The sequence below is a fragment of the Biomphalaria glabrata genome, chromosome 7, assembly GCF_947242115.1.
Source record: "Biomphalaria glabrata chromosome 7, xgBioGlab47.1, whole genome shotgun sequence".
Taxonomy (NCBI): domain Eukaryota; kingdom Metazoa; phylum Mollusca; class Gastropoda; family Planorbidae; genus Biomphalaria; species Biomphalaria glabrata.
The window spans coordinates 34,110,022-34,129,462 of record NC_074717.1 but is presented as its reverse complement, the minus strand read 5'-3'; the positions used below and the strand labels follow the sequence as shown (position 1 = coordinate 34,129,462).

Below are 19,441 nucleotides of genomic sequence, written 5' to 3'. Positions count from 1 at the left end.
ACGTCTGATCCTAAACTATAAATACTGTTATAAACCTAATGGTGAGACAGATGGTGTTAGTGCTGTGTGTTTTTATACTACGCCAATCGCCCCAGGTCAGCGCTAGACGAGCGGTCAACCGTGACGAGTGACAGTACATGCCAGTCCAGCAAGGACCTGTGTTATAAATATTAAGCACGCCAATCACGGCGAGTGTAATCAAGCGAGTGGTCAAGCAACGTTCTATCCTGCTTTAGAAGGCCAGTATAGACCCTGTATAAGAGCGAGTGTGTTAGAGTCAAGACACTTCACGTTACCTAGCAATGCTACCAGTTCGAGGCTAAAAAAAAGAGGCGAAGTCAGAACCAGTAAGGTGTGTGATGTCAGTCCGGAGCAGAGACTAGGTTTTGGATAGTAAGTGTGATGTTGCCAACTGTACAGTATTTGTGATGTATTTGAAATTAAGCTGTTACTGTTACTTTGGAGCCCTGAGTTGTGAGGTTCTTCAAGTTCAATGTGTCATGTGGTGCAGTTTGAAGAGAACCTGGGTAGTGTCACAAGTTAAAAGCTTGCTGACAGAGTCACTCAATTTTATCACAGCAATACTTATTATAATTTATTTTTTATTTATTTTATTATCATTATTTCTCATTTTTAGGCCCGATTCTACTACCAACCCCCCACCTTTTCCTCTTCTCGCTAGACTAAGTCCACCACCTTGGCGACAACTAGGCCACGACCTTTTACTTATTTCCCCTTGACCGGGGGAAAGATAAACACACAGTCACTTACTTTGGTCTTAGGCGCCGGATGTCCGACTTTCACGTCGACACCACCTGGGATGGAATACACTTCATTATTTCTTCCACCCCACCCACGTCTCTATTTGATCATGGATATTATTCGCGTCACCACGCCCCTTGACCCTTCCAAGGTGCAACTTTCATCGGACTTTACTCACGTGAGAGAATTCTTATTCTATCGCCTTTCCTGTTTCCGCCTATTTCTTCCGGACCTTTATAAGCTAGAATGAGGCGGGATAAACTCACTCCCTCACTTATTCTTTCCACTGACAGTCGAGTCTGTACTAATCATTTATTCTTACTCTTAGAGGAATACCTGGTGGTAAGAAGAACTTAATCACAGTTGCATCTTAATTACTTTGTGTATATTTCTCACTGGATGTTATCATTTGGATTTTATTATTTCATTTATATTTAATTAGTGGAATGTGTATTTCTCTTTGTCGTATGTAGAAAACATAAACATGGTATTATATATATATATATTTATGTATTGCATTAACTCTTTCTCTCTTAGCTGACGATACCAGCGTTGATTCCACCAGAATGTGGTAAATAATTACGGAGAGAAAGAGTTAATCTATTAATGCTACGTTGCTCAATTGATCGTTGATGCAACCATGTATATATTTGTACATCTTATTTTATTCCCTTTATCTCGGTTGACCGCCTTGATAATTTTATAAGCGCACTAATACTACGCTTAGAAAAGATATAGGAATTATCTCCCCTTTACTCATTTTCCTTTAACGTTTCCATTCAAGCGTACTCCATTGTTCTTGGGCGACGGCCATATGTAAACAAACCTTCATGGTCGCTGACCACCGTCCATTTTCTTCTTCCCCCTTTCTCTTCCAACTTATAATGTTTAATTGAGATTATTATCTCCTTTACCATGTACATCTTTAATTGCTTTTATCAGCCATCTATTTTCCCAATCCCTTTAGTCATGATCTCACCATTGTAATCAAAAGCAAATTCACCAATCTGACGAATGCACCTCAGTCAAGGGTATCGATAAGATGCATGAAAGACATATCCTAACTTGTCTTTGTTTATCCTAAGCCTCCCTCAGATTTCTACCAATTTGCTGTTCAGTGTAACCTGCCTACTTGACACTACTCTACTGCCTCTTTGGATCACCTGCCTATTTATTTGGATCTACCCTTTTAGGATCACTTGCCTACTAAGTGCTATTCAGCTACTTGCCTGCCTTTTCGACAATCCTTTGTCAACCTTTTAGGCACGACGTCCCTATAGACCATGTGTCTGTGCGAGACGTCATAGCTTCGCCAAATCTCCGCAACTCACTGGACTTATCCTGCTAACGACGCTGCCCACGGTAGATCAGCTCTTCCAGCAGCATCCTTGTGCCCACGGTAGCTGGCCAACCACCCTACTGTGCCCACTACAGATATCAGAACTTTGGATCGAGACTCTACAAGAACTGAATCACCGGGGTCCCTCTACCCGCTAGAGCGCCACCTCCAGCCAGGATCACAGCCAGCTGCTACATCAGCATGACAACCAGCTAAGTGCAGAGGACGAAAGTGATTTACTCTCATAATTAAGTGCTTAGTATGATGATACAATATTGCTAACTAGATAGATGCAAATCCCCCCTTTATTTTATTCTACTTTGTACATTTATGTAAATAGATATTCTTTACGTTTACAACATTTGTATCTTTCTCCATTGTTTGTCTCGTTGCGTGTCTGTTCCCGATTTTTCTTTGATGGACCAGTGTGTGGCAATTCAAAAATAATTATCCCCTAGACACCCAACAAGCCACTCATACACGTCATACACGAGTTCCGTCACAGATACTAGAGATTCGTTACAATACGAGCGAATCCGCATAAAGAATATCACAGCAATATTAAATAAAAGTCTAACCCTAACCCTATATAAGTGTTAACGAGTCCTACCAAGAATAGATCCAAGCTAATTTGGCTAAGGCTGTCCAATAGCATAAAAGAAAGATTATTCAGGACTAAAAAAAAGTACAGCTTGTCTCTCAATCCCGAGACGGCGAAATGCAACCCTAAGCAAGAGTTGACATTGGACGTCACACTAAATCACGACAAAGCGACAAAGAAAAACAAATTACACAGTTCTAATAGAAACAAGCAAACGAAAAGATTTCACTATTTTTAAAAAGGTTATCGAAGAAAAAGTATTGCTAATTACTGACATTTGTATGATAATGGCAGGGTTTTGCTCCCTTTCTTCAATACAAAACAAAATTAATTTAGTAGTACTAATTGATTAATTACTTTGTCATTTTTTGTATTGATTCGTGTATTTCGTGATTCGTGATACATATCTCGTCAGGCACAATGAATAACTGTGCAAAGTTTCAACTTAATCCGAGTGTGGAAAATGGTGGTGGTGGGGGGGGGGGGTGGACATGTTCAAACTTTTTACCAAACAGACAGTCAGACTGAGTTCATTAAAGCTTTGTAACAAACGGCACGCTTGAATACCATAGAAGAAAGCGGCGCTTTCGTTTTGTGTACATTTAATACTCAAATAAACTTAACACCAAACAAAAGTACAACATTATTTATTAATTTATTTGGGGTGCTGAATAAAAAAGTTTCGTTAATACTTTATAATGATGAATTAACATCATAAGTCTGATTAGAACTTAAATGTTTACAAATTTATCCACAATATAATTATTACAGGCATTTTTTATATCTATGATGATAAAATTATGTCTTAGAGACGAGTTATCTTTATGGGACCTAAACATGTCAGAGTGATTGCACAAAAACAACAGTGGCTTTTTACCTTACCATGGCCGCTAAAAACAAAAAATCTATCAACATAGTAACGAATTTTTTATTTTAACAAACTTGAACTAATTCAATCATGGTAATATTTTTTTTTCAGATGTCAATGGCTGACTATACAAGAAGTATTGAACTTTGAAGTCAGTCAGGATGTGGTGTTGAGAGGTTTTACTCATTTAACTGATGATGTCTTATTTTCTATTCGCAATTTTAAGCCAGATGTTAAAACTGACGTAGAGCTAAAAAAACGTGTACAGCTTATCGAAAGATTATACTCTCGAGATATCTACAAATTTCTTGGTGAGAGTTTACCAATGTATGGAACTGATTTAGATGACAAGATAGAAAGTGAGGTAAGACAATATTTTTATGTAAATGAATTTCTTTTGATTATTTTTGCTCCTTTATCTCGTTACGCGGATTCAATGATAATGTCTTTCAAGGCTTATAATCCAGTTGTTTTGTCATATCACAATTTTATTACATGTTAATATGTACACTTTTCATAATTTTCAGCTATTAAAATAGAGATATTTTTTATTAAGATGGTTTATTGTTGATTGTAAGCATTACTGTTATTTTTTAAAATGTTTATGTGTGCTGTTTAGATTAATTTAAGTTTTAAATTTAGTCTGACAGACACACCATACACTAAAAATTGTACATAAAGTCACAAACTATGTGTATCATGATTTCAAACGAAAAAAAAAATATTATGATATAACCACAATAATAATTATAAGAATGATGAATATACTAATAAAAATATCTATCTTAGCTAGCGAGCATTTTCCTGAGTTTTGAGCTTTAGAAATGTATTCTTCTGGCGTTGACAACGCAATTTTCTCATAGTAAGAAGAGCGCAGGTAAAAAAAAGTAAGAAGGACAGGGAATGGCCGATGTTGCTTTTTGTTTTCTGCATTTTAAGCTTAGAAAGGCAACCTGATGGCGTTAGGAGTAAAAATAAAGCAGACCAATTTAAGTCAAAATAAAGGAGGCAGCATTATAGTGTAACGAATATCAAGGCTCGAGCGCAACTATAACGGTAATGGGCATGATAGCTGTAAGATCAACTTCCTGTTAGATACATGTATGTCTCAGACCTTTTTATGTCACGTGAAGGTCGTCAACAGAACGTTGCTTGATAGACGGAAGAAAATAGACCATTCCATTCCATACAGTCGTGTAGAATTGCCTCAAAGCAGATGTTTATAAATGTTTTCCTAATTATAAAAGAAAATATACAGTCGAACTATTGTAGAAGCTTTTCGCAACAAATATTTTATCTTATATAATACAAACCATACTTCAAAAGGAAGATGATTACGTACTACGCGTCATGCATTTAGTCATGCATATTAACCAATAACTTAAATTCTGCCAAGTTACTGGTTTTCCTGGCTAGCTCAGGCAATCTATTCCATGCTCTAATAGCGCTAGGGAAGAAGGAGCATTTGTACAAATTTGTCCTAATATATGGAACGAGGAATGTGCCTTTATCTTTGTGTCTTTCTGAGTATTTTATTAAAATTTGTTTTGGTATTTAAAGATTATGGTTTAGTGTTTTAAGTATAATTGATACTTTACTTTTAAGTCTTCTATCCTGAAGGCTTTCTAAATTTAGTGATTTTACTAAAGGTGTTACTCAAGTCAAATGTGAATATTCGTTTGTTATGAATAAATAAATAAATGCCAAAAAACAACAGATTATAACCAATAGCCAACAGAGCTTTAAAAGGGGCATCAGTATTGGTGGTGAAAAGCTGACTGAGTATTAGCACCTTCAAATACCTCGGAGCTATTGTCTCAGATGAGGGAACGAAACCCTAACTATTGGCTCGAATAGCTCAGTCCACAGCAGCCCTTTCAAAACTTAAAATAATATGGAAATAGGCTTAGCTCTCGGCACCAAAATCAGACTGATGCGCTCCCTGGTCATGGCCACATTTTTATATGCTTGTGAGTCTTGAGCGCTGACTGTAGAGCTAGAGAGGAGGATCCTAGCAATGGAATTGAGATGCTACAAGAGGATCCTAGGTATAACATTTAAAGACTGCATCACAAACCAAGAGATTAGAGACAGGGTTACTGCAACGATTGGACCCCATGACGACCTGCTAACTATAGTAAAAAAAAACGCAAGCCTATGGCAATATTACAAGATCTTCGGGGCTCGCAAAGACCTTCCTTCAGGGAACAGTAACAGGAAAAAGAAGAAGAGGCAGGTAGAGAACGCGATGGGATGACAACATAAAAGAATGGACTGGCCTGCCATTGAAAAAAGCTCTAAACAAGGTAAAAGACAGAGAGGAATGTAGAAAGATGGTCGACGAGTCTTGCATGGTGCCCCAACGGTCCAACAGACTAAGGGATGGGTAAAGGTAAAATGAATCTAACTTCTCTATTTTGTGTCTGCTCCAGTTTCTTAATGTTTTCTTGAGATGAGGAGGTCTCAAACACAGGGTGCATATTTTATTATTGTCTAACCAAGGTTAAAGAACATTTAAGTTTTATGTTCTTGTTTGATTTATATAAACTTCTTTTAATAAACCCAAATGTTTTGTTTGATGTTTTGATAGTTTCATCAATATGGGCATTCCATGACAGTTTTCCAATTATTATAACACCTAGGTATTTTTGCGTTTTTAGTCTGTGTTACTGGTTTACCATGAATATATATATACAAATTCCTTTAAGTCTTTATTTGCAAGGCAATTTAATAACTGTAGATAAGGTTAACATTCAACACAAACGAATCCACTAGATGTTTTCTTTCTCATTGTTAACTACACACCCTCGTGACTGCCTTTCAGTCCAGTAACTGTCCAGGTACACAACACTTAACCGTGTGTCACGGTTGACCACACATGCCGTATAGTAACTGTATCACAACAGTCCTCCAAGGGCAGAGAAAAATTAAAAAAAAAAACATCAAAATTTCATGAACCCAAAGTTTGAGTGTACATTAATAATGCTTTACATTGACAAAGAACAATGTAATACAATGGCAACTTCTATTCTAAGGGAACTGACTAATTAGTCATCAATAACATGTTATTGAAAGGAATATTTTCAAATGAACTATCGCAGAAAGATAACTCTGCATATGTCCTGTTATATAGTACAACTTATTTTTTTTTAAATCCACGCATTCAATTTGTTTTCTATGCAACGAAAATCGTTTGAATGAAAACATTGGAGGGTGAAAAATACCCAACTAGTTAATACTTTATATCACATCAAATCACTGGCGGATCCAGAACTTTGGAGTGGGGGGGGGGGCGATTTTTTTCCAAACCCTAACCCTAAGGCCCAGTAAACCCTAACCCTATGCGTTAACGTGCGTACAGCATATATATATATATATATATATATATATATATATATATATATATATATATATATATATATATATATATATGAGAATAAAATAAGACAGTTTCTCCATCTTCAACGAAAAAAAACGAAAAAAAAACGCCGAAAGAGTTTTCTTGCATTTTTCACGGCTGAAACACATTTTCCTGACATCTACAGTTCATTATTTATTTGTGGGGTGCGGGGCGAAGCCCCGACGCCAAAAGCGTTTTCTTGCATTCTTTAATGCAGTAACGCATTCTCCTGACCTACAGCTCATTATTCATTCTATTACAAAGGACATATATATATATTCGATATGTGAGAATAAAATAAGACTGTATCTCAATCTTCGGCGAAAAAAAAAAACCAAAAAAAAACCCAGTCATGTTGAGGCCTTTCTCTTGCAAGGTTGGTGGTTTGGGAAAGCGCTGCAAGTTTCCTTAGTGTGGTTCACTACGCCAAAAGCGTTTCCTTGCATTTTTCACGGCTGAAACGCATTCTCCTGACATCTACAGCTTATTACTTATAGTGGGGTTCGGGGCGAAACCCCGACGCAAAAAGCGTTTCCTTGCATTTTTCACGGCTGAAACGCATTCTCCTGACATCTACAGCTTATTATTCATCAGTGAGGTTTAGGGTGAAGCCTCAACGCTAAAAGCGTTTTTTGGAATTCTTCACTGCAGAAACGCATTCTCCTGACCTACAGCTCATTATTCATTCTATTATAAAGGACCTTTTGAATAATGTGGAAAAATATTCTTATATGAATTTATAGTCCGTTAAATACAATACAAATACAACCGATTTGTTCTTTGAAAAGATAAGATACCCAATATATTTAGATTAAGGCTTTGAGGATAGCCGCCGAAATAAAAATTCGATTAATAATATTCAATAAAATGTAAGCATAAATTGTGAGTTATAGTCCCAAATTTATTTAACTAGAAAAATATGAGATAGAGTAAAGGTTGGAAAAAGTCGACTAGGAAAAGATTATCTGGCTTTTGAACTCATCTCAACCGTGACTGTTATATTGAAAAATTTCACTTGAATTATAATTTTCCAAAAGCAAGTCTTTCTTAAAATAGCTATGATAAATTCATGTGAAATTACACAAACTCTGTCTGGAAAGGGAAGGGCGGTAAAATGAAAACGAATAATCCTCGCTCCTTTTTTATAATTTCTGCTAATGATTGCATTTTGCATTAAAGAATAGAGGTTGGGTGACTCGATATTAGAATTTACTTTATAGCATATATAAATTATATTAGTGACAGATTTTTTAAATTTTGTAATTTCTTACAATAATACAAAAAGAAAAAGTATTGGTTTGTCCGATGGAAGGGGGGGGAGGTGATTGCATGTATCGCACTTCCACCTGTTTATATTATATAGATATTCGTCTAATTTTGTTCACATACTATGATTTCTCCATAAAAGTAGGACCGCCCCCCCACTCAAAGGGTTTAGATGGGAAGGGCAGTAGAGGTATTCGATCCTCCCCTTCCAATCGGCCAAAGAAGAACGACATAATATAAAGACCGGTTAAAATACCAATAACAAGTTTTAATCATATAGATATTTAATTGATTCTGTTAGCAAGCTGTGATTTCTGCAAATAAATAGGACCACCCCCCCCCACTCAAAAGTTTATGGTGGGGGGGGGGCGGTTTGATGCCATCGCACCCTCCCGACCCTACCAAATCGGCCAAAATACTAGAGGGGGGCGAAATAATCTAAAAATAGGTTGAAATATAAATAATTAGTATATATTATTAACATAAATAATTAATTCGTATACAAATTGTGTGAATTCTATACTAAAATTCGTCCGCCCCCCCCCCTGGATCCGCCAGTGCATCAAATACATCTTTCAAATTAAGGGGATTGTTTACTTTGTGTTGTATACATATCAATTCCTAAGTAGACATCTACGACTACAATCAATGCCCAAACAAAAAAAATCTGCTATATTGTAGTACAATTTCACATCTCTGAATGAAATAGGACAACCATTTCCGCTTTTTTTTTTTTAAATTCATACAAGGTACTTGTTAATTTTCTCATTGTATGATTAATGAATGAACGTAAGTCCAGCCGTCCCTAGACAAATCTTGTCAACACGTCAGCAATCACGTTGATTTGTCCCGGGATAGCTTGAGCTGTAAAGCTGAAGTCTTGAAGTTTTAAAGCCCATCTATTAATCCTCTGGTTGGCTAGCTTATTTGTATTGATATAAGCTAGAGGGGCGTGATCTGTTAGTAAGATGAATGATTTCCCTAGCAAGTAACGGGATAGTTTCGTTATGCAGAACACAATAGCTAGACCTTCACGCTCTATTGTGGAGTATTTCTGTTTTGCTGCGTTCAGCTTTCTGCTGTAGTAGACTGGTCGTAGCGTTGCGTCACACTTCTGTATTAAAGTGCCTCCCATTGCTGTGGAGGATGCATCTGTTGCCAAGTAGAAAGGGTTTCTGATGTCTGGAAGCTGGAGTACTATGTCGTCTGAGAAGGCATATTTAATACTTCGTAGGCATTTATGTAGTCTGGAGCTTCATGTGATCTTGTTTGGCATGCCCTTTTTGTCAGTTCAATTCACTGGCGGATCCAGAACTTTGGAGTGGTGGGGGCGATTTTTTTCCAAACCCTAACCCTAAAGTCTAGTAAACCCTAACCCTACGCATAATATATATGATATATGAGAATAAAATAAGACTGTTTCTCAATCTTTGGCGAAAAAAAAACTGAAAATAAACAGTCATGTTAAGGCCTTTCTCTTGCAAGCTTGGTGGGTCTGGGAAAGCGGTATAAGTTTCCACAGTGGGGTTTGGGGCGAAGCCCCGACACCCAAAAGCGTTTTCTTGCATTTTTCACTGCAGAAACGCATTCTCCTGACATTTACAGCTTATTACTTATTAGTGGGGTTCGGGGGCGAAGCCCCGACTCCAAAAGCGTTTTCTTGCATTCTACACTTCAGAAACGCATTCTCCTGACATCTACAGCTTATTATTCATCAGTGAGGTTCTGGGCAAAGCCTCAACGCTAAAAGCGTTTTTTGGCATTCTTAACTGCATTAAGGCATTCTCCTGACCTACAGCTCATTATTCATTCTATTATAAAGGACCTTGAATATGAATGTATAGTCCCTTAATACATTGCAAATACAACCGATTTCGTTTGAATTATAAATTTTCCAAAGCATAGTCTTTCTTAAAATAGTTGTGATAAATTCATGTGAAATTACACTAACTCTGTCTGGAAAGGGTAAGGACGGTAAAATGAAAACAATTAATCCCCGCTCCTTTTTATAATTTCTGCTAATGATTGCATTTTGCATTAAAGAATAGGGGTTGGGCGACTCGATATAAGAATTTACTTTATAGCAAATATAAATTATATTAGTGACAGATTTTTTTAATTTTGTAATTTCTTACTACAATACAAAAAGAACAAGGTTACGAAAGAGGGCCGCTAAAAAGTATTGGTTTGTCCGATGGGGGGAAGGTGATTGCATGTATCGCACTTCCACCTGTTTATATTATATAAATATTTGACTAATTTTGTTCACATACTATGATTTCTCCATAAAAGTAGGACCGCCCCCCCCCACTCTCAAAGGGTTTAGATGGGAAGGGCAGTAGAGGTATTCGATCCTCCCCTTCCAATCGGCCAAAGATTAACGACATAATATAAAGACCGGTTAAAATACCAATAACAAGTTTTAATCATATATATTTAATTGATTGTGTTAGCAAGCTGTGATTTCTACAAATAAATAGGACCGCCCCCACACTCAAAAGTTTATGGTGGGGGGGAAGGGGGCGGATTGATGCCATCGCCCCCTCCCGACCCTACCGAATCGGCCAAAATACTAGAAGGGGGGGGGGCGAAATAATCTAAAAATAGGTTGAAATATAAACAATTAGTATATATTATTAACATAAGTAATAAATTCGTATACAAATTGTGTATACCGCCCTCCCCCCCTGGATCCGCCAGTGGTTCAATTAGAGGTTGTGTAATACTTTTGAAATTTGCCAGAAACCGTCTGTATAAATTACATGAACCTTAGATGCTACGCATTTGTCCTTTTGTGGTAGGTATTGTTGAGTATCTTTCCTATTTTGTCTTGTAGTGGTCTGATAGTATTTTGCTGTATTCTGTGCCCTAGAAATTCAATGTCTGTTTTCTGGCGATTTTAACCTTACTAGGTTTTATTGTAAGCTCGTTGTCTTGTAGTATCTGGAATACTTGTTGCAGACCAGCAACGTGTACTTCTAATGTGTTGTGGAAGACACATATGTCATCAAGATATAAAATGACATCTTGTCTTTTCCCTAATAGTTTCGCCATTATTCTGTTGAAGGTCGGAGGTGTGTTACTAAGCCCGAAGTTCATTTAATTCCATTGGTAACAACCAAATGGAGTAGTGATTGCCGTAAGTGGCTTAGCATCTTCCTCTAGTGGAATTTGCCAGTAACCTCTGGCTAAGTCAAGAGTAGTGAAGTATTTTGCACCTCTAAGTTTAGGTATAATGTTCTCTGTGTTAGACATTGGGTATGTATCTTTCACTGTGATGGCGTTTAGTTTCCGGTAGTCTACACATAGACGCATCTTCCCAGTTGTTTCTTTTTGTTTAACTTGGGTTTCTGGAGCTGAGTATGGAGATGTAGTTGTATCAATTATTTCCATTTTTAAAAGCGTTTCAATTTCCCTTTTCAGTGTCTCTTCATGGTGTAAGGAAACTAGATATGGTTTGGCTCTTGTTGGCTTCATATCAGTCAGTTGGATAGTGTGTTTTATGGCAGTCGTTCTACCCGGTTGGTCAATGAATATTGGCGCCCATTGAGCTAGCAGTTTATCAATATCTTGCTTAACTGGATACTGGAATTGTGATGTGTCTATATCTTTCCCAGTTTCCCAGCTTTCAATAACTGGACATGGTAATTCATCTGGTTCCTCTATTGTTTCTATCATCATAACTCTCTGACTGTCTTGCGTGTCTTGCTTAGCGTTTGTTGAAAGAGTAAATGGTCTGGGCATGTACAGCTTCAGCATATTGATGTGAAATACTTTATCTCGGCCTCTGATGTTTATACTGTAGTCGACCTTCGAAATCACCTTTGTGACTTGGAATGGGCCCAGCCATTTTATAAATAGCTGGATATTTTTGTCAGGCAGCAGAACCATAATATTATCACTTATCACCCACATGTAGTGTTCTTAAATTTCGTCCCTGATTTATCTTTCTCATTAGTTCCTGTTTCTCCTTTTTTGCTTGCTTTTGGACAGTTTCGCATGTTTCAATTATATTTAGTCTTGTTTTGATGACAAGATCGTATCCTGTCAGTACGTCGTGTTCTATGTTCCTATTAACTAGAAAGTCTCTGTATAGTGACATGGGTCCCCTAACAGGTGAGCCATAGAGCATCTCGAATGGTAAGAAGTCCGTTGTTGTGTGTGGTACTTCTCTGTAGGCGAACAGTATGGGGTTGATCAGCTTGTCCCAGTCTGTTGGGTTGTCCTGTGCTACTTTGTTCAGCATTGTTTTCCAATTTGAGTTCAGGCGTTCGCACATTCCATCTTTTTGAGGGTGGACTCGAGTAGCAACTTTTGTTTAATATTCAGAGTCTTGCAAAACTGCGCGAATTCATTTGATTTTAACAGAGTGTCTTGATTGCCCAGTATTATACAAGGGTAACCTGTTCTTGAAAATATTGTTGTTAGTGCGTCTTCCACATCTTCGGAAGAAATTCATTTTCAATGGTATTGCTTCTGGAAACCGTGTGCACATGTCTACAACAGTCAATATGTAGCGATAGCCTCTATCGAATATTACTGGCATTGGTCAAATAATATCTACTGCTATCTTCTCAAATGGCATTTCACTTAGATATGTTGTTTGTATTGCATCTTGCATATATGTTTCATTTCTCCCTGCATTTGGCAATTATGGCAAGATTATATATAGGCCTTGACGTCTTGAGTAGTTTTAGGCCAAAATAATGTATTCAAGATTCTATTCAACATTCTCTTTACTCCCATATGTCCGGTAAACGGGGGTGTCATGTACAACATTTAAAATTATTGCTCTATATTAGTTTGGAATTAGCAATTGTTTTGTCTTGCCTGCTTTCAGATGAATTTCTCTCACATACACACCATCTTTGACTACCTTGTTTAGACCTCGTCTTGGTGGAGCTTCACTATCTATGTTTTATTAGATCTGGATCTTTTTTCTGTTCACTGACACATTTTTCTATTTTAATCTGTAGTGGTTCTTGACTTTATGTGGAGATTTCATTCGGTTCGTTTACATGATTATTACTTATCATATCGCTATTTTCTGTTTCTGTATTTTCATTTTCATTGTTACAAGGAACTTGTATGTTATCGTTTGTATTTAGCACTTCTTCTGCTTTCTTCTGAACTCTTGTAGTAAGCATTGAACATTTCTGTGTGTATATTTCTTTCCACTTGTTCAATTCTTCTAATGTGCAAGGCTTAGAGCATTTTATACAGCCAATAATAAGACCAATGTTGTCAGGCTTATTATCTAGTACTAAGGCTTCATGCCTACCACTGATGAACGGTGCGTGTATGTTGATACATGCTACCAGATGTGTAGTTACTTGACCAGTGTAACCAACACAGTCTTGTCTTCTTCCGGTGTACTCTTGTGGGTTGACGTATTCTTTTGCGACTAAAATTGCGGTTGCACCTGTATCGTACAGTACTTTGGTCATCTGTTCTCCCACGAAGCCTGGGTATACCTGCAGTTTATTAACGTGTTTAGCCGCGAACGTTCAATCTATCGGTCTGTTGTTCCAATCTCTATTGCGTCGGTTGTAGAAACAAGTCTCTGTAGTGTGGTTTGTTCTACCCAAATTTGACATTTGAAACTAACTTTTTGCTGATTACGTTGGTATTCTCGTTCCTTGTAGGTATATGTTGGGCTCTTTTCTTGATCTTTCTCTCTTACATATGCATATGTTGGGCTCTTAGTTGTGTCTTTCTTATATGTATATGTTGAGATCTTATCTGCGTTCTCTCTTCGATATCTATATGTTGGGCTCATTTCTTCATCTTTCTCTCTTCGATATCTATATGTTGGGCTCATTTCTTCATTTTTCTCCCTTCTTTCTGTATATGTTGGGCTCATTTCTTCATTTTTTTCTCTTCTTTCTGTATATGTTGGCTCTTATCTGCATTCTCTCTTCGATATCTATATGATTGACTCATATCTTCATCTTTCTGTCTTCTTTCTGTATAAGTTGAGCTCTTTTCAGCGTTCGCTCTTCTATATAGAGGGCTTGGAGTCCACATTCCTGCAGTGTTGTTCACCATAAAAGCTGATGCCGCAGTTGGGTTCTCTCTAGCTAACATTTCCTTTGGGTGTGCAGCCTTATACTGTCTTAGTTGTGATATCAAGCTGCTGCTGGTCTTTGGCTCTCGTTCCGTGACGTATGTTGTCACATTATTATTGTAGGCTTCGATCACAGCGTCCATTATGATGTGTTCTCTGAGGTTTTCATATTTGTGTTCCACATTTGACAGATCTACCTACCGATCGAAGTATATCGACATGTTTGTGACGAAAATTTGTGGATCGTCGATCGGCAGAGGTATCGATTCTAACAATTTCCTTCGATATTTCTAATTTGTAGAGCCAAATTGTCTCAGCAAAGCATCCGTCACATCGACGCAATCTTTTCTTTCTTCTTCTCAGTTGAATGCTTATATTCATAGCTCTTTTCAAGCTCCCCATGAGGCTTCTTGCCCATTCTGTCTGTGGGAGGTTGCAGGCTGTTGCAATGTCTTCAAATCTCAGTAAATAAGAGTCAATTCACTCATTATGGCTCTCATCGATTGGAGACATTCTGTCTAATTGCTTTTATTTGTCAAAGTGTTCCTTTTCATTTTGTTGTTCTTTGTCTTTAGTCTCTTTTAGTTTTAATTCTAGTTGTATGATTTCCTTCCTTATATTATCTTTTTCTTTCTTTCTGGCTTCTTCCCTATTAAATCTTCCCTTTCTTCCTCTTGTATCATTTTTGGTGTTATGAATTTTTCTAGTTCTTCACCTTGCAGGCCATTTTCTTTGCCCGCTTCTCTATATATTTTGTATAGCGACATTTCTAGTTATCACTTACTTGTGCCTCATCATGTCTCGTCGTGGTCGCCAGTTGTGGTAATACAAGTTCCTTGAAGTCTTTATTTGCAAGGAATTTAATAACAATATATGTACATATGGTTAACATTCAACACAAACGAATCCACAAGATGTTTTCTTTCTCATTGTTGACTACCACACACTCTTGACGGCCCTCCAGTCAACTAACTGTACAGGTCCACAACACTTGGCCGTGTGTCAAGGTTGACCACATATGCCGTATAGTAACTGTCACAACATATATATATTTAATTCTCTTCTTTGCTCAACAGTTTTGACGAGCAAGAAATACAGGAAAGATCACTCTCTTAGATCTGCGGATAGTCACCCCACGAAAAAAAAGAGGGGGGGGGGAGAACAATTGGGTATTCACACGTCAATACGGATGGCTTCGTGCTGGACTGTCAAAACCTAACCGCTCCCATCCCCCTTCGTCCTGCGGGAGGTTTAGACTAAGAAGTAAACTATCTTCAACTCTGAAGGAACATCCAAAACATGTAAAACATTTTACAAACAAACATTTTACAAACAAACATTTTACAAACGCTAAATAGCATCGCCGGACTTAACCATTGTGACCAAGAAGTCACGGAAAGAGAATAAGTAATCTACTATGTATATTTACCTGTCACTAAATATCCGGGCCGGACTTAAGCATTGTGGAGCCCTATGCGAAACGGATTTCGCGAGGCCAAGTTTGGGTAGGGAAGCGGACAATATGTGAAATTTAAGAGTTTGTATTTGAAAATAAATTCGTCTATGCATTTTATTCATTCTTTACTACGTACAGAATTACTTTACGAGCCTTGCGTGTAGCAAAGTCTTACAGTATATCAGTATATCAAAATAATTCTGTTTCCTACATAGATCACGCTCAATTGCAAGAATTACCAAATGTTTCAATCTATCTTTGAGAACTGTTGACCTCAAATAACTCTTGATTAGTTTGAGGCGCGAGAAGCTTCTTTCACCAGATTACACAATTACGGCTAATGCATTAATGCCGTTTTTATTTATCGCGCGTAGGATTGGCGATTTCCATATAGAATGACACCCCAAAATGACAATTTTTGTCTATATATTTCCGTATATTTTAAGGACTTTTTCGTATATTTTGCAATTTCGAGAGATTTCCAGTAAATCGACAAAAGGGCGCGGGAAATCTGTTTTAAGTTATAAAAATGGTTTAATTTAATAATTTATACACCTTGAATTAGCGTGGGTCCTATGAAAGTGCGGGTCCTATGAAAATGCTGGGCCCACTGCGGTCGCATATGTTGCAGTGACCTATGGCCGGCCCTGCAAAATAGTGGCGTATGCTACGCCGCCGGTCGACTAGTATATATATATATTCTCTAAAAGCACATACTTAATATGCTGAACAATATTACTGCCTCTTACTTGATATATTTTCATTTTTAAGCATTGGTAATAATCTAATTATGACTTAATTGATTTATTTTCGATTTTCAGTCTGCTAATTTATAAAAGAAATAAACTTCGGCTATTAAAAATATTATTTGAATCGAAAAAGACAATATAATGGCATGTCTACTTATTATCATAGAAAGTTCTGAAAATCATTATTACGAACACTAAATAAACGAGATTGAAAACGTATTTTCTAAGGGTAATAAGTCCGTAATACTTCTTTTAGAAGGAAAGATTTAAAGCCGCAGCCGCAAAAAAAATATTTAATTACATACTTTTTTTATTTTAGTGGAGCAAGATGCCAGAAGACATCAAGACATTAGCATTGACAGATGAAGAAAAAATGCAGCAAATCATTTACAACAAGTGTAATCCTAACAAAGCAGTCACACCTGGATCTATATTTTTAGAAGATATAAAATTAATTGTAAGTACCTCTAAACATGGGGGAGGGGGATTCCCCCCGGCCATATATTTATGTGTGTGTACATAATTAATCTTTATTACATTTTGACCCTTTATTCTTTCGGAAGATGTTTATCGTACCCTAGAATATGTTTTTCCAGGAGTTAGTGGAAAAAAATGTAGATACCCCGCCCTTGCCAGCAATGGGATCTGGGGGAGCGCTAGGAACACCCCCAGCGGGATTCGGGGCGGAGTCCCTTCTCGAGGCACTATATCCGGTATTTAAAACAAAAAAATGCATATTATGAGGTAACTACAGTGCATTATCCTGATATTAAAAAATTTTAGTTCCAAAACCTAATCTGCTATTCTTACTTACTTAGGTCTTAGTTTCTTCTTACCGATCGGCGCTTTGGGCGGCTAACTGCCTCCACAGGAATCTGTCCATTGCTCTGAGGTCCTCCATGAAAGTGTAGCGCCAAGTTATGAAAGGATGTCCCTGCTTACGATTTCCTCGTATTGGCCTCCATGTCATCGAAACTCTTGTTATGCGTAATTCATTTTGTCGGAGAAAATATCCCGCAAACCTCATGCGACGCTCTAAAACAACCTCACTGAGTGGTCCCAGTTCGGCATAGGATTTCCTTGATTGAGACCAGAACTCTATGACCGACATTGAAAAATCAGTCTTAGCCATCTTTGTTGAACCTCAGTTAGTCTTTTTTTTTCATTTCGGCAGATGACTTCCATGCTATTCACTGGACTTTATTAATGAAGCCCAGCGACTGGTAGAGTTTTGAAATCTATCTTGGCTACGCTCTTCGAATTTGGTGACAGTAGTTTGCTTTATATTTCTAATCGAAAAGGAAAGTTTTATCGTTAAGACCATCTGTTGTGGGGTTTTAAACTGATAAATCTCTAGAATTTTTTTTTAACAAACTCAAAACCCTTTTAGCAACGCTCATAGAATTTGGTTACTGTAGTTTGCTTTAGAAAAATATTGAAGAGGGGTTTTCAACCTAAAAACTATCTGTAGGGGGTATTTTAAACTCAAAACCAGCTGCATGGGTTTTAAATTAAAGCCCTCTGGAGATGGAGATTTAAACTCAACCCCCCTCCTTTTTGACTACGCTCATAGAATTTTGAGTAAATAATTTGCTTTACATAAATATTGAAAAGGTGGTTTTTAGCTTCAAAACCCGATGGAGGGGGGAGTTTCAAACACAAAACCCCTGTTGGCTACGCTCTGGTGACTGATATGCTGTATGATGTAAGAAAAGGGGATTTCAAAGTCAAAATCCCCCTTAGCTATGCTCTTTAATTTTGGGGATTGTATTTTGCATTTTTCTTTTTGTTTTATAGAAAGGAGGAGTTAACCACAAAACAACCTGGAAGAAGATTTTAAACTCAACGATCCCCTCCCTTTTGGCTTCGCTGGGGAAAGTGATGGTTTAATATTAAAATCTCGCCTAAAATAAACAAAAACAAAGCAAAATATTAGTTCCAAAATTCAACCCTTTGGGTTAGTTTATTTCGTGGGTGGGGGTTGAAATCAACCCCCTTCCCCTGGCTACACCTATGCTTCCAAATGTTCACCTCAATAGTTTATTTTTTAATGTAATTCGTGTGAAAAATAGGCAAAGAATATGGAACGCTTTTAAAATTCACGTTTTTTTAGCGGCCCCCGATAGGGGATAAGACGCTATTGTGGCCTGTCTGTCCGTCCGTCCCGTTTAGATCTCAGAAACTAGAAGCGAAATGAAAATCAGACATCATGATATTTTAGATCATTCAAAGTTCTGATGCAACGGCGACATCTAATTTTTAAAATTATATATGCAAGCAGATTTTCAAAACATTACACCACTTTTCAATAGAAAACTTCAGTAGAGGTAAGTTTTTTAAAAAGATTATGGACTTCTTCATTAATAACTCATAGATTAGAGCATTGGTACAAAAAAAAAATCTAAGGTTACAATGGAATAAGTGTCAATGGATCATTATAAAATATCTTTTCCATTTATTAACTAACTCACTGAATAGAATACTGATTCAAATGTTTTAAAAAGTGAATTTTGATAGGACTTCGTTTTAGATATAAGTTTAAAATATAACGAATTACTTTTATAGATCGCAGTTTTGACATATCCTCGTTATAGGGGCCTACACTTGACAGTCTAAATAAGACTAAATAGAGCCCAGATCTAGATATATTTATAATTTGAACAAAATTTTAATTATTAAGGAAATAACAGATGGGGGTAGTGGTGTGAGTGTAGTGAGCCGACGCAAATCGCCCCAGGCCAGCGCTAGACGAGCGGTCAACCGTGACGAGCTACGACTGTCAGCCGAGACGAGTGTCAACACGGCGGTTCGGGAAGGATCGACGGCGGTCCGGGAAGGATCGACGTCGTGAACAGAGCTCAGGAGCGTCACGAGAGTTGTAGTCATCTTACCACCTAGAAACGTCGAGCGGCGTTCTGTCCGGTTCGAGAAGG

General features: G+C 37.4%; 1 protein-coding gene across 18 annotated transcripts in view; it reads left to right on the top strand.

Moving 5' to 3' along the window:
- The window catches only part of LOC106052346 (deoxynucleoside triphosphate triphosphohydrolase SAMHD1-like), a 175,383-nt gene that overhangs the window by 142,531 nt on the left and 13,411 nt on the right, over positions 1-19,441 (top strand). For 16 of the 18 annotated variants that reach the window (XM_056034989.1, XM_056034992.1, XM_056034982.1 and 13 more), the window contains 2 exons: positions 3,682-3,934; positions 16,828-16,965. In XM_056034989.1, coding sequence (XP_055890964.1) covers positions 3,682-3,934; positions 16,828-16,965 — 391 coding nt within the window. The remainder of the gene's footprint in view (positions 1-3,681; positions 3,935-16,827; positions 16,966-19,441) is intronic. The other 2 variants (XM_056034990.1, XM_056034995.1) reach the window with 1 other exon arrangement.